Source organism: Xiphias gladius, chromosome 19 (assembly GCF_016859285.1).
Source record: "Xiphias gladius isolate SHS-SW01 ecotype Sanya breed wild chromosome 19, ASM1685928v1, whole genome shotgun sequence".
Taxonomy (NCBI): domain Eukaryota; kingdom Metazoa; phylum Chordata; class Actinopteri; order Istiophoriformes; family Xiphiidae; genus Xiphias; species Xiphias gladius.
Window position 1 is genome coordinate 19,406,107 of NC_053418.1, and position 15,232 is coordinate 19,421,338.

The window sequence follows — 15,232 nt, forward strand, 5'->3', positions numbered from 1 at the left end:
CTCCAGATGCCCTTTGCCATGAGGAAAATCACTTATTTAGCTTGCTGAGTTGACTCTTGATAGCATTTGTGTGGCAAGTTCATACTCAGATACTTCAGAAAGTTTGTAGTTGATTCCTTTGGAAGATCTAAGACAAAATATTACTATATATTGATGTATTAGGTAGCACATCTCACAACATTGTCAGTACAATACAAATGATTTGTAAGCGGGTGTGTTTATGTCAAGACCTACACTGAAGCCAGCCACTGTTGTGATACGAGGTGAAACTTCAGCGGCCACGCAGGCTCAGCCCCGACTACGCAATGAAGACATCCCTAGCGATGGTCTGTGTTTACTGCCGGGTTGTCAGGGAGTCCTCCATAGTCAGGCAATAAGGAAGGGGAATATTTGCTTTGGCGGTGGAAGAAGGCTCTAATCAGATAACTGTGACATGTGATCATGTTTGTGTTCCGTGCCACCCAACTCTCTCCATCCCTGCGTAGTTTCTGTTCACCTTTCACCTGCTCACTTTGGGTCTTCCTGTCTTTTTGTATGAACGGTTTCTCAGGTTGTGAAACATATCCGATTGAACAGATGGAGTGAAAGCATGAATGACTACGAATCCAGTGACTGCTCAGTTAAACATTTTTTATGTATTTACTGTACATCAATCAGAATAAAATGGCTTAAAACTTCTGTCTTCATGTAGTCCCAGGCAAACATTGAACAAATATCTCACACACAAAAATCTTGACAGGCTGCATGTATTATTGTTTATTTTTCTCTCATTTGCTCTTCCATTGTCTTCCCTGCTACCCAGCTTGTGAAAAGAAAAAGCACAACATAAGGTAGATCAGTCAGGTTGGGGGGAATTGTCAGGTCTAATTGCCACATCATCTGTCTTATCTGATCTCGCAAGGCTATTATTGTAATGAAACACCAGTGGAGACGAGCCAAGAAAGGTGAAGTTAACACAGAGTGAGCCATTCATGGCACAATCCATCCCTTCATTTCTTTGGGTTTTCCACACTCCCACTCCAGGAAGTATAGTGGGGCATGTGAGGGCTGGATGTGGGCTGGAGGAGGATGGTAGAAGAGCTGAGGTAACCAGTCTGATAAGGGATGCATCTCTGCACTGCATTGTGCATTGTGCTTCAACAAGAGAACCCCATTGTGAACCACCACCGTAGAGTTAAGATGCAACAAAGGATGATTATTTTCTGAGATGGAAAGGTCAATTTCTGTCAGGCCTTTCAATACTTTAGGGTGAGGAAGACTTTAGCTGAGGAGGATTTCAACACATCTTCAAATGACAGTAATTAATGATGAATACATTATTTCATCAGGTCAGTGTTGTTTGACAAAGCCAAATAAGTGGCTTGCATGACTTTGGTGCACTCAGGTATTGCCCACTGTTGTAGCTTTTTATAGCAATTGCAAATTGTGAAATCTTCCCTTGGTCTGAATTATAATGCTGCCTTTTAGTGCCCTGCCATGGTTTCTGTAGGTATTGCAGTACTTTATTTTTTCATCTGATCATTTTTTGAGAGCTGGAAACTTCTCTCTTTTTTTTTACCTCTAAACCAGGACCAGTAACCTTAGTGGATGATAAAGATAAAAGATAAATGCTGCCACATTTTCAAGTTGCACATGACAAACCTTATTTGTTATTTCTAAATTACAATTGAACTGAATCTTACAGTCCCTTTCTACAAACATTAAGGGGGGTTGAGTAATTAATTAAGTTGTCTATGTCCAAATATATCCCTTAGATACATGGGTCTGGAGCAGATGTCTGATGCGTTTTTGTTCCAATTCAGATTAAAGAAGGAATTTGTGGTTGTATTTAATGGAAAGTAACAGCAATTGTTTGAATTATGGTTTGGACTGAATTATGGGTGTCACTCACGTCTGTTAAGCTGCCAACAGACAAGATCCATGTAAGACAAGCAACAGAGGCCCCTCTCTCTCTTTCTGCCAAAAGGTATCCTTTAATGACATATAAAATAGTGTGCTAAGTAATCAGAGTTGTTTTACTGCCTTTTTTATTTGAATTAGTTGACACTCTGCTGTGTGCCCTCAGTGATGACAGTTCACATCATCCACTTCTTTCCTTGTCTCAGGCAGGAGGGCATCTTTTGTTTGGTCCCTCACAGTTTTCAGGAAGGTCGTGATACCAGAGCCGCCGGTACCCCTCTCCTCCAGTGCTGTGGGTGCTTTGCTGATTATCTCCCGTTCGTGATCCTGGCTCTGTTTACGGAGTTGTCGGGCACGGGCAGCAGGTACAGTTATGAAGCGGCTGACAACATTGATGTGGTAGCTGCGAAAAGCCAACAGTTTTGTGACACACAGATGAAAAGCCTGGTTTAGCCGCTCGCTGGCCTGCTTCTGGACAAAACTCCTCAAGGAGGGTTGCAACGAGATGTCCTGGATCAGCCGCTTGTGAGCAGGTGGCATGTAGTTCCTCATGCGGGTTAGAAAGGCACCTAAAAAAGGCAGCATCATCACAGTGAGTCCTTTTTATTCCTCTCCTGCACTGATGCAGTCATTCAAAGGACAAAAAAAACATCCATCATACCACTTTTTCCTTCATGTTTAACTCCCAGAAGTTCATCAAAGCAGTGCAGCAAGCTGCTCTGTGCAGCACTCCCTCCTGAATACTCCATTGCTTCCGTCTGGACCCCTTCATAAACCAAACCCTTTGGCATACTGGGGTTGTCTTTCCACCTGTGCATGTGTACATGGACACAAACATGCACACATTTCAAAAACATTTTCCACTGTAAAAATATATTACTAACTAATGAAAACGATATAAAACAATTTCTGTACCCAGATAGATAGATCCTCATGATGCCGTAGAAGACTGAAGGCTCCACGTACACTTAAGAAAAACCGCATTAATCAAAAATACTCGTTAATGGGATAAATATCAATACATTTAAGTTATATGTCTGAGTGACTACCATGCATCAGTTTGAGTGCATCTGTCATGTCTTGTAGAGACTGGCTGATATCCTCCAGGGCTCTGGCCACATTCTCAGTGTCACCACACCTGACACCATTGATCACAGTGGGAATTCTCTGCAACACAGGTCAAGTTACAGTGGCTTTGTCTTAAATTTCTTTCATGTTACTTTTATAGTTTTCAGTTAACAAATAAAACAGTGAATCCTCATATTGCTTTTTCACAAGTACACATTGTATGAATTTACTTATTTTTCAATACATCTTCACCCTCAGTGCAGGAACTGCCGCTAGCTCCACCAGCAGAGTGACCATGAAGAAACCCCGGACACTGTCTCCACCTGGGAGGCTGATCAGCAGCTCCAGGTTCCTGTGTGACGTAGATAAACCAATACATTTTTCATACATCTGAATATTAGGGTACATAATGTGTAGAGGAACCGAACTGAAATGAAAATGTACTCACTCCATGTCAAAAGGCCTGAAAGAGGAGATACAAAGAAATACGTGAAAAAGAAAGAGGGAAGATGTATCCATGACACTTATATGGGGCATAATCAAACCACTTGCAGATGGTAACTGGCCTCACCCCTCAGGGTCCTTCTTCTTCCAGTTAGCCAATACTCCATCAGCATGGGTGAGAATTGGGGGAAGTCCTAAGCGCTGTGACACTTCCCAGTATGGAACAGCCAGGTTACATGGCAGTATCTTAGAGGAAGATAATTAAAAATGGAAAATCATTCAGATAAACTGTATGTTGCTCTGATACCAGTGCAGGAAGGAAGGAAGAAAGGAAAAAGTAATTATGACAAAGAGGAAAAATGATAGACATAGAGTTACCTCAACTGTGTCATTCTCTCCCTCCTGCCAAACATAGCCCATGGTCATCACACTGAGGGCCAGGTGGGCCAGCCGTAACTCCAGGTGTTTCTGCAGAAAGTCGCTGCTCAGCATCGGCATCTGGACAGATGGACCAACAACACTGAACCATGGCTTCCCAACCATAGTGAACTGTCCTTGCCAGTTTACTGTATTGTCCCCACTTACCTTGTTAATACGGGAGCGCAGCACGTGAGAGTGCACGAGCTCTGGGACTTGCAGGGCAATATCCATCCATGGCTGGTAGTAAGGTGGAAGTTCTTTCTTTGAATGTGAAGTTGCAAGATAGTGTGCATCAAGAGAAAATGTTCATCACCATGGCAAAAGAAAAATGAAACAAAACAATGCACAGATGTGAACTTGCAAATAATGGAACAATTAGAGACATTGTTATTTTAAATTTTAAGGCTTGTTAGCCGAAATTTCAGTTTCATTCAGAGCTTAAACAAAATGTGATTTTGTAAGCACATTCTGCCTGAAGGAATAAAGTTCAATACACAAAGCAAACATGAACAATGCCAGATGTCAACTTCTCAGTCAGCTGATCTCAATCAATACCACCAGCCATGAGTTCACAGTATTACAACTGCTAAACTATGAGTTATGTGTATCTGCCTATATAAGCATCAGCACCATTGGAATTTTTTTCAAATTAAAGTCCTGTTTTCAGTATTACTCAGATACTACAGTTTCCTGGCAAACAGTTAGTTCATTGTGACTGTGTAAAATGATGTAAAAAAATTAAAAATAAAAATAAGTGGAAGAGAGCTTTTCCGCCTACCAGAGGCTCAGGGAGGATGAAGCCGAGCTCCTCAGAGACATGGTAGGAGTCCAGAGAGAAAGGAGCTTTGGAGTCTGTTTCAGCAGCAGCCATAGAGAAAATAACAGAAACCCACAGAGAGCAGCAATCCTCTGACTGTCCTGATCGTTCAAGAGACCCTAACCGGACTGGACTCTGGCACAGAGTTCACTGTACAGCTGTTGTCATCAATGGTTATTGCTTACACAATATTCATCCCTCTATTCTGCTCTTGCACAATTCCAAGTAAAGTGTGGCAAATCAGTACCTACACTTAACTTTGTAAATCATTAAGTAAAAGTTTTCCACTGTTAAATCTACACTTTCAAAAGCATCTAAGCTGAGAAAAGGGTTTACCACACTCTCTTTATTATTGTATTATTTTTATAAAAACAGAATTGCAATTGTTTAGAGCCCTTTATCAGTCTTAAATTGCTGTTGGGAAACTCTGCAGTAGGAAAAAGCAGCCTAATGCTAAAATTCCTACTTCAATGAAAAGTGGCTGAATGATCAAACATTCAAAAAAAATAAATTGTAAAAACAAGAGTAAAAAGGAAATACCAGAGGTTATATCCAAATCTATCTAGTCCCGTGTCGTCCTTGTTGTCCCCATACTGACACCAAATGTAGGCTTTCATTTGCGTCCCATTTGAATGTGTTGTTATCATATATTTAGAATTAATTTTTACTTGTTAATGTTTTCTGCTCATGCAAACTGACATTGATTAATTGATTGACTACTTTAAAGTTAATAGATAACTCTTACTTACAACAAAATTGCTATAAAACATATAAGGTATTATCTTATTATATATTTTGTGTTTTAGTACAATGCATTTCTTCCATCTATTTTATTTTTAAGGAAATTATTCCACCCCTTTGTTCTCTGTATATAACTTCTTATTGCTTAGAATTAAAGACAGGATTAGGGAAATGTAGACTGTCAGCCTCACCTAGTGGAGCAAACTGATCATTGCAGGACTTAAATAAAGCAGGCTATATACTGTGCAGTAGATAAAAGATGTCAGCCTCCTGGTTCAGTATCATCCAGTCCTCCAGAACAACACCAAAAGTGCATGTCATTTTGTGAATTGGCAGAGGTCATTTAGGAACGTGTATATGCTTTATCCACTTAGACAAGTAACTCAATAAAATAGAAATGCAATAGGACATAAATCTTTTTAAGCATCACAGGATGGTCCTTGTTGCAATCAGCTTACCAAGTTGAAGCATTTACTTTACAAGAACTGCAGTGCAGCTTAGAACGTCATGCATTCAACTGTAATTTCGTCCTCTTGGTCCCGGAACACTGATGTACAAACTCTGGATTGCATTGTTCTGCTGTGTAATTTGACTGACTTAGTTCAGGGCAACACAGAGTGACGGTGGTAAAAGATAAAATAACTCTAGAGATAGTGGTTTATTGTGAATTGAAAGCCTTTCCCAAACTGCATCATCCGAGGCTGTGAGGAAATAGTTGCTGCATCGAACTGGAGTGGAAAGGCTGACAGTGAAAACTGTCTCTCAGTAGGCCTTCCACCACCTGTGCACTATGGCTGTCAGTACCTGCGAGTGGTAAGTAGCTCTCTGTTTATCCAAGGCCAATCATGGTCAGTAATTTCTTTGCTCTGCATCGTTTGAGGTTAAGTTATCACTCAAGTATTTGCATTGCCCCAAACTGCTAAACAATAACTAAACTGACTGCCAATAAGAGCCATTTCTGCGTGTGTCTACGCTGTTAAAAGCAGAAAGGAACCATTCTCCTCTTCATTAACACTGTACCAATAATTATCTTGGATAAATGTCATGATAAATGTGATTGTAATGCACATCAAGACTCAGTAACCTGACCAATAACTGTAAGGTGGCATTGACTAAATTCTTTTTCAGGTTTACTAAACACACTTTTTAGTATTGAGAAAAGGTTTATTAACTCTGAGACAGAGATTCATACACCCTTAATCATTCTGAATTACCCTGTTGGTCTTAAATATGGATTTTAAAAAAAACTGCAAACAGTTCGAACACTTTATTAAAGGGAAATAGTAAGGCAACATTGCAAACTGGGGACATTTGCGTGACCTATAGGAATTAGAAGTCAAGATACGTTGGCTCCTACTTTGACTTTCACCCTTCTTTTAAAAACCTATTCATTTGTCCCTGTTATATTTGATACAAGTCCCCCAGCTTTATGAAAGTGCGGTGCTAAATCACTGCAGTAAAAGAGCAACAAAACTCAAAAAAGGGCATCAATCTAATTTCCATTAACAATGCTCATTATATTTTAAGGTACTTGAATTAATATAAATTAACTTTTCTATCTAATTTTACATCAGTTTATTGCAAATGTTTCTCCAGAACCAGTTAGTCAGTAGAATGATACCTAAAGAGTTTGCTTTGATCAGTGGTGACAGATCAGAAAAACCCATGCAGAGTCATAATGCACAGTCTATTTTTCCTTTTACTGTGCTCTTGAATGATACAATGATACATGGATCCAATCAGACAGTTTTGTTATTTGTGTGCCAGGCATCTGATTCCTGTTTTTTAGTTAAAGTGGTGTCGTGTAGACAACCTGCCACACGTGCAAGTGTGTGTATATACTGCATATGGGCTATTTACTGTGTACAAAAGCAAACATACACACAGAGACAAGTTAATCACTATTTTCTGTCGGTTGGATGAGACCCACCTGTCCCAACGGAAAATGTGGTAGAACCGCCCCTTGATACAACACTATCAATTATCGCTCAAAGGAGCTGACTTTTCATGCGGAAGGCTGTACTGCAAAACTGTGCACACTTTATTTAACCCAGCCTGAGTGCATGAGGAGTGTAGCCTATAATGTATTTTTTCCCCCCAAACTCTCAACATAAACAAACTGTGCAAAGTACAAGCCAGGTTCTGAAAAGGGAGAGACTAAAGAAGTGCTGGACTGGGGGCCAGTCTATCTAGGCTGCTTAGGAGCTGCGGAATGGGATTTGTGCGACTTTAAAGTGGATCAGTGTTTTGTAATGAATGGGTTTTTTTTCTCCCTCGGTGCGCCTGCCTATTATTAGCAGCGGAGGCCTTACAGTACGTGGAGGTGGTTCCATGACGGCCAGGGCTGCAGCTCTGCAACGCGCCGGCAGGCTTCAGATCAGCGTTCGTATTTTGGTCAATGCAAGCGGACTCGTCGTCCTGATCCAGGGGACTCCTCCTGAAACATCCGCGGTCGGCCGCCTATTTTCAAGCCTCGTTCACCTTTCCTTGAAGATGAAGTTAAATACGAGCTGCCGTCAGGTGCAAGCCGCATCCGATGGAGCCCTGCTTTTTATCTCGTTCATCGACCAACCCGATGCAGCACTTCCTTATGTTGCGGTAAGGGGGGGGGGGGGGGCGGTGAAACATACCATGCAATCGCTGCTTTTGCAATGAACACTGAGGCAGATAAACAGGCTCAAGAGTCAGTGACGAGATGTTACATAACGTGTAATGCAGCAGAGCCTCATGACTAGTGTCTCGGTGGTGGAGGGACTGTTCGGTCCTTCTGGTAGGATATGCACAATTTGATCATCTTTGTTATGGATGATAACTGAGGCTACAAGCTTATTTAATGGCGATGTATTGAGGAGGGTCGTCTGAAGGCGCTGTAGGGGTTATATAGAATATCTGACCATCTCACAAATGATTAATTATTTCGAGAGTTGCGCAGTGTAGACTGTAACAGGAATGAGCATTATTAGAGGCGGTGTATCTCTATTGTGTCATACAGGCCCAGCCTAAGGTCAGACTCGTATATATATATATATGTGTGTCTGTATATATATATATATATATAATATAATTTTTTTTTCATGGAGGTTACACCTAGTCTAGCCTACAGGGATGCTGATTTTTATGAATGGCTGCGAACTGCAAGTGACCGTTGGAAAACAATCATAGCAACCCGTGATAGTAATCTTCAGAGGGTTGTATGGATCAGAATATAAAATTCTTGCTATTAGAAGTAAAGACTGTATATGATTGTATCACGTCATCCTAGAGAGTCAAACCTTTGGTCGTAGTGTAGGTGACCAATAGCGATGTTTTAGGAATCATAGTGAAAACGGGGGCAGTAGTTTCTTTATAGTGGGCCTTTGGGGTCCAGGCAGGTACAGGCACACCATGTCTAGCTGATCTCATTCATAAGAAGATCACACTATCTGAGAACCTAAATATGAATGACTGTTTTGATCAAAGGTTCCCAGTGCAGTAACTCTTTAAAGGGGGGAAGATGCTGGCACAAAACTCAAATCGTGGCCTGATGTTTAAAAACATAGGCTCTGGATCTGGCAGTCAAATATGACATGAGGAAGTTTGGGACGCATGGATATTCAGTGCACAGTGTTTGATGTCCTGTTTGTGCTGTGGTGGCACAAATTAAAACTAAAATAGGGCTACACAACTACACTAACATAGCATTTGACTACCACAGCCGTTATTGTCATGTTTATATGCTGCTGCTTTTGTAGAAAAAAATTGAAAAATCGTTATCAGTATAATACATGGAGGATTGTAGAGACAGAGTACAGTTCCCTTGGAAACCAGGTACCTAAATCATCAGCCACCATTTTCAAGAGACAGAAATAGTCTGTTTACCTATTCCCTCCATTTCATTTAATGAAGGTGCATTTGTGCATGTCAAATTTCTAATCACTGCTATGAATTAGGGCTGTTATGATTGAAGCTAAGCTTTAGGTCATGGTTGTTTGGATTGTAATATAGCAACTGTAAACAGGGAAAAGTATTTTAGGCTTGCAGATGGTTGAAGGGGTTACAGAAATATCTGGATTGGATTGTATCTGCCTTTATGAACCCATGCAGACAAACTAAAATAGTTTATTTTGAAATAGGTAATTGTTTTAAAATTGAATGTGCTTTTCTGTTCCAATTTAACTAAAGTGTTGAAAAATGTCATGTTATTTTGCAGTGATGGGCATGTTGTAAATTCTTTTTTCTTTAATTGCCCCCTGCTTGTCCCTTTAAATTTTTTTCTATATCAGGAACAAGAAAAGGGAACTTGTGAATGGGCACAGGGAAGTCACAAGACCATCCATTGATACCGCTGCAGTCAGAAAAAGCAGTGCAGATGATGAGGAGCTGTCACAGTGTCTAATATCCATATTGATCTGTGTTCAATAGTTTAGGATTTCTGGTCCTGATGCAGCTTTCTGCACTTCTATTTCGACAGGCCCCAGTTGACAGATTCTGATATGGACTATGAGAGGCCAAACGTTGAAACTATCAAGTGTGTGGTGGTAGGAGACAATGCAGTTGGAAAGACCCGCCTTATCTGCGCCCGGGCCTGCAATGCCACACTGACTCAGTACCAGTTACTTGCTACACATGTGCCCACGGTCTGGGCAATTGACCAGTACAGAGTATGCCAGGAGGTGAGTTTGCAAACTCTTAACTTTACCAAGATCACCTGCATGTTTTTTTCTAAATGTGAAACATGTTTTTAAGGATTTCAATCTCTGGTAGCTTGGCTAAATTTATACGTGAGTAAAGCACTTGTGCATCATATGTACTGTACCTTTAGCTTTGCAGTCATTCACGAGTGATTTACAGAAACTGGTTGTTAAATATGCATGAATGTGTTATTTCTTATTAGGTATTAGAACGCTCCAGAGATGTAGTGGATGATGTCAGTGTGTCCCTTCGGCTATGGGATACTTTTGGAGACCATCATAAGGACCGGCGTTTTGCATATGGCAGGTGAGATACTGTAAAATTCAATGTTAGTCTACTAGCATGTGCACTGGTGCCGTCTGAGTTGAGAGAATTCATCCTTCGTCTTCCCTTCAGGTCTGATGTGGTGGTACTGTGCTTCTCAATCGCCAATCCCAACTCTCTGTACCATGTGAAGACCATGTGGTATCCTGAGATCAAGCACTTCTGCCCCCGTGCTCCTGTCATCTTGGTGGGCTGTCAACTGGACCTGCGCTATGCTGACCTGGAAGCAGTGAACAGGGCACGGAGGCCTTTAGCTAGGTAGTCGGACTTATATTTGAATGCAATAATTTGAAATTTTTATGTGGAAGCCAGAGTTTGTTGGAGATTTGTTTTGATTTACTCTTTTCTAGCGCTTGAATTGCCTTTGATATTTTTTTTCTTTTTCAGACCCATTAAATCAAATGAGATCCTTCCTCCAGAGAGAGGCCGGGAGGTGGCCAAAGAGTTGGGAGTGCCATATTATGAAACCAGTGTTGTTGCTCAATTTGGAGTCAAGGACGTCTTTGATAATGCTATCCGAGCTGCGCTCATCTCACGCCGCCACCTGCAGTTTTGGAAATCTCACCTCAGAAATGTGCAGCGGCCTCTCCTTCAGGCGCCCTTCCTGCCACCGAAACCTCCCCCACCTATAATCACTGTGCCTCCTCCCCCAACCACCACAGAGGAGCATCCAGTCGGTCTCCTGGAGGACCCACACTGTGCTGATGTCATTCTGGTTTTGCAGGAGCGACAGAAAATCTTTGCACACAAGATATACTTGGCGACATCCTCTTCAAAGTTCTATGACCTCTTTATCATGGACACACAAAATGAGGAGACCGAAAGGCCCCCTCGTGGTCCTCTCTCTGGCCGAGAGCTGCTGATGCGTGCTGCCAGCTTTGATGTTTGCGAGAGCAGCGATGATGGTGACAGGGCCAACCTGAGGGCCTGCACTAGTGATGGGACCCTGAAAGACTCTGAGGGGGGCCGACGGGGCAGACTGCTCTCCTCGTGGAGCCGAGCCTTTGTCAGCATCCAGGAGGAGCTTGTAGATGACCCTCTAACATACAGCCCCAGGACCATGACTGTGGTGCACATGGACCAGTCCATGCAGCTCGGTCCTTTCCGAGCAGTACTTCGCTACCTGTACACAGGTCAGCTAGACGAGAATGAGAAAGAGCTAATGCACATTGCACACATTGCTGAGCTGCTGGAGGTCTTTGACCTGCGGATGATGGTGGCAAACATACTTAACAATGAAGCCTTCATGAACCAAGAAATCACCAAAGCCTTCCATGTACGGCGCACAAATAGAGTCAAAGAGTGCTTGGCAAAAGGCACCTTTTCTGGTGAGTGGAAATCATCGATTCATGTTTGTTCGTGTGTTCTTCTTGACATACAGTGGATGCAGGTCTAAGTAAGGCACTACGTGGGTCTCACTTCTGTATTGCAGATGTAGTATTCAAGCTAGATGATGGGACGATCATGGCTCACAAGCCTTTACTCATCTCTAGTTGTGACTGGATGGCAGCTATGTTTGGCGGGCCTTTTGTGGAGAGCTGCACCAAAGAGGTAAGTCAGCTTACATCACTGCTTTGTTGGGCTGTAAAATAAGACCAACAGAGCTTAAGTACAGACCAAAGTCAGTGCCGGGTAAAACATTTATTCCAAGGTGTTCATCATTTCCAGTGGCGCTCTCATTGCCAGTTGAGCAGTAGCATTTTAAAATGCAATTGCTTTATAATTACACAAAGCACAGTAGTGCAGCAAAGATCAATACATGTACTGTACCATTCCAAGTGGAGCACCAATGAACTATTTGGTCTGTGCACCAAGTATAATTTAATTAGAGGATTGCAAATCTGTCGTAATACAATTACGGTGGCTTCTGTGATCCAAACATACTGTTGTCCTAATAATACTACCGAAAGATAAGACGTGATATAAGAAATACTTCTGCAGGTAGTTTTAGATTTAGATACTGTCATTTCAGATGATCAATAATCAATCATATGGCTTTTCAAAGTTATTTTTAGATGTACTAATCAATTATCATCTTTGAGACACTTGATGAAGTTTTTCTTTTGTGTTTTTCTATTGTTTCTGTTAAAGTAAATAATTATTTTAAAAATAGCTACATTTTCTTTAATTTTATTTTCATTACATTATATAATTACAAAAGTCAAAAGTAGATTTCTTCTCACTTTTCTGTTAAATTCAAAGAACAACAAAAGCCTTGGGCCCCAAAGACATGACTGTCACATGTTCCTGTTTCTCTTAAGGTGCTGTTTCCCAACACAACTCGCAGCTGTATGAGGGCTGTGCTAGAATATCTCTATACAGGGCGTTTTTGTTCTCGGCCTGACTTGGATGCAATGGAACTTATTGTTCTTGCCAATCGTCTTTGCCTCCCCCACCTGGTTGCACTTACAGGTATTACATTTGGTATAGTTATTACCCTGTAAACCACAGGATTGTATTACACAAGGACATTGTTGTGTGTTTCTAAGTTAATGCTTATAGTGACTCCTTTCATGCTTCTTTCAGAACTCTACACAGTAACAGTATTGACAGAGGCAGCGATGATGGGGGCTGACATTGATGGAGATGTGCTGGTGTACTTGGATATGGCCCAGGTAGCGTGGCCTGTCAATCATCTCAAAACAAGGACAGCAGTTAAAGCACTTACATGATGCTTTGCAAAATTGTATTTTTATTAATGAGGGCATTTCTTGGGGAGAGCTGGTCTGGAGGCTGAAGTAATCTTTACACCCAGTAGATGGAGCCTAGGAAATGCAGTGTTTCAGAGTGCAAGTCAGCTATTTGGCAAAATGAATGCCAAAGGACCTTTGGCGAAGTGGACATTTAGGACATAGGAGTCAGGCTCAGCACTTTAGTTTATCTCAGATTCAGAAGTGCTTCTGCTTCATCAATAGTTTCACTTCAGCTCACGCTCATAAGTGTAATATGCAAGGCTGGATTACCAACCAAGCAAATATAGTCATGTTCATTTTGTGGTAATTTAATTAATTGCTAATTTCTTTGATAATATGCACCATTAAGCACAAAAATAAAATCTAAATTGAAATGGAAGGGGTCTTTAGTTGTTGCTAAAATTATCATGCAGATGGTAACACGTTAATGTTAGTATTAAGGTTAAAATATAAGTTAAGTGCCTGAGTGCAGCTAATGAGCAGCAACTGACGGTTTAGTATGAACCACAGCAATGATTTAGTGCAGCTAAAGCTGATGGCTGTTGCACAAACTCCCAAAATATCACCAAGCAGCTGTGAACATGACAATCTAAACCTGGGGACACCTGAAAATGGCCACTGTACTCTTGTAAAATATAAATAGAGTATTTTATTCATTCATGCATCAGTAACCATGGCTTTTTAGAACTGCCCATTTAGGTTTAGCTCAAATAAGGAGATGTCTGCATCCAAAGCAACAGGAAAACCCCACAACAACACTTGTCGTGTACCAAAGTTCACAAATACAAAAATGACAAATAATGATTTTGTATGTTTGACAGTTCCATGGTGCCCAGCAGCTCACTGGCTGGTGTCTTCATCACATCTGCACCAACTACAACAGTGTCTGCCGCAAGTTCCCCCGAGACATGAAGGCCAAGTCCACAGGTAATACACATGTGATCTGGTAGCACACTAGCGATCTGTGATACCCCTTCATTCACAGTAAACACTAACCCGACATACAGTTTGGCAACAAAGCCCTGTGGGTGATACAGTACGTGAAGACTTGTTTGTCTTGGAACATGGCAGCATGAAATAAAACAATGTTTAACAGGCTTTAAAGAAGGATGGCCAATTTAAATGAAATTTGTAAAAGCAAATTAAGCTCAGTAGACCCGTTCCACCTGAGCAAGACTTATATTTTGTTCTTTGCGCATCAGAAATAATCAAGGACTCCTAAAATGAATGGTTACTGCCTACACTGTACTTGTTTAATCAATGATTAAAAAAAAGTCTATCAACGTACTATGTAGCCAGTTTATAATGTTGCAAAAATCAATAATTACTCACCTTTTCCTTTATGAGAGCTGTTATTTTTGCTGTTATACGTGATGGGAATTAAGGATGTGTTTCTATATTAAACTATAATTTTAACAGTGTATACCATATATAAAATAAAATATTGTTAAAAATATGCAAATATAACTTAAATCTGTTTCTTCAAACTGATATGTGCTACAATTTGTTGTTGTGACCAAGTTCAAAATGCAAAAACTATTGTAGGGAAATTAACTATTGAAAATTGACTCATGAAAACCCTACACAGCATTTTCCTAAAACAGATTATTCTGACGCAGAGAACCAAGAATACTTTGAGAAACATCGCTGGCCGCCTGTGTGGTATCTTAAAGAGGATGACCACTACCAAAGAGCACGCAAAGAACGCGACAAGGAGGACTACTTGTACCAGAGACGGCAATGTAAACGCAAGTGGCTCTTCTGGAACCTTCCTTCCTCCCCTAACTCGAACTCTCCTTCTTCTGGCTCATCCGCTGTCATCTGACCGAGTGGTGAGGCTAGGTCCAATCTGGGGTACATTAGTATGGATGCGAGTGGTGAAAGATTCAATAGAAGCTAAGCACTGCTGACTAGGTACACCCAAATTATTCAGGCACACAGTTTCTCCTCCTGTTTGTTTGCCTCTGCAGTCAAACGGCACTCCTCCAGGTTTGCAAGGTCAGCTCAATCTGGCAGTTAAAGTAGAGTTTTGTTCCTTATATTTTTAGTTTGGTGTACATGAGACTCAAACCACAGTGATATGAACCTCACTGACAAATGGCACAGTGTAACTGGCGCAAATAACAACTCACATTGATTGTTATATGTTCCACTA

General features: G+C 41.1%; 3 protein-coding genes across 3 annotated transcripts; 2 read left to right on the forward strand and 1 right to left on the reverse strand.

Moving 5' to 3' along the window:
• Positions 1 to 630: 630 nt before the first annotated feature.
• On the reverse strand, positions 631 to 4,756 carry ido1 (indoleamine 2,3-dioxygenase 1). The gene is made up of 10 exons (XM_040154459.1): positions 4,610 to 4,756; positions 3,997 to 4,092; positions 3,790 to 3,909; positions 3,539 to 3,657; positions 3,416 to 3,430; positions 3,220 to 3,319; positions 2,949 to 3,066; positions 2,815 to 2,866; positions 2,561 to 2,709; positions 631 to 2,468 (listed from the first exon to the last, which is right to left on the reverse strand). Exons 1-10 carry the CDS (start codon positions 4,700 to 4,702, stop codon positions 2,062 to 2,064), a joined length of 1,269 nt encoding a protein of 422 aa, XP_040010393.1. The 5' UTR covers positions 4,703 to 4,756; the 3' UTR covers positions 631 to 2,061.
• Positions 4,757 to 7,964: 3,208 nt separating this feature from the next.
• LOC120805403 (rho-related BTB domain-containing protein 2-like) lies at positions 7,965 to 10,370 on the forward strand. Its single transcript, XM_040155617.1, has 3 exons — positions 7,965 to 7,987; positions 9,840 to 10,041; positions 10,263 to 10,370. Exons 1-3 carry the CDS (start codon positions 7,965 to 7,967, stop codon positions 10,368 to 10,370), a joined length of 333 nt encoding a protein of 110 aa, XP_040011551.1.
• On the forward strand, positions 10,302 to 15,075 carry LOC120805402 (rho-related BTB domain-containing protein 2-like). Its single transcript, XM_040155615.1, has 8 exons — positions 10,302 to 10,366; positions 10,457 to 10,642; positions 10,772 to 11,712; positions 11,817 to 11,935; positions 12,646 to 12,796; positions 12,911 to 12,999; positions 13,899 to 14,004; positions 14,697 to 15,075. Exons 2-8 carry the CDS (start codon positions 10,521 to 10,523, stop codon positions 14,900 to 14,902), a joined length of 1,734 nt encoding a protein of 577 aa, XP_040011549.1. The 5' UTR covers positions 10,302 to 10,366; positions 10,457 to 10,520; the 3' UTR covers positions 14,903 to 15,075.
• Positions 15,076 to 15,232: the final 157 nt, after the last annotated feature.

Coding starts and splice junctions, on each gene's coding strand:
- ido1 (XM_040154459.1), bottom strand. CDS start 4,702: ATGGCTGCTGCTGAAACAGACTCCAAAGCTCCTTTCTCTCTGGACTCC. Junction 3,910..3,996: donor TGCGCTCCCGTATTAACAAG/GTAAGTGGGGAC, acceptor CCATCTGTCCAG/ATGCCGATGCTGAGCAGCGA. Junction 2,867..2,948: donor TGCACTCAAACTGATGCATG/GTAGTCACTCAG, acceptor GTTTTTCTTAAG/TGTACGTGGAGCCTTCAGTC.
- LOC120805403 (XM_040155617.1), top strand. CDS start 7,965: ATGCAGCACTTCCTTATGTTGCG. Junction 7,988..9,839: donor CAGCACTTCCTTATGTTGCG/GTAAGGGGGGGG, acceptor CTATTTCGACAG/GCCCCAGTTGACAGATTCTG. Junction 10,042..10,262: donor AGTACAGAGTATGCCAGGAG/GTGAGTTTGCAA, acceptor ATTTCTTATTAG/GTATTAGAACGCTCCAGAGA.
- LOC120805402 (XM_040155615.1), top strand. CDS start 10,521: ATGTGGTATCCTGAGATCAAGCACTTCTGCCCCCGTGCTCCTGTCATC. Junction 11,713..11,816: donor GGCAAAAGGCACCTTTTCTG/GTGAGTGGAAAT, acceptor TCTGTATTGCAG/ATGTAGTATTCAAGCTAGAT. Junction 13,000..13,898: donor TGTACTTGGATATGGCCCAG/GTAGCGTGGCCT, acceptor TATGTTTGACAG/TTCCATGGTGCCCAGCAGCT.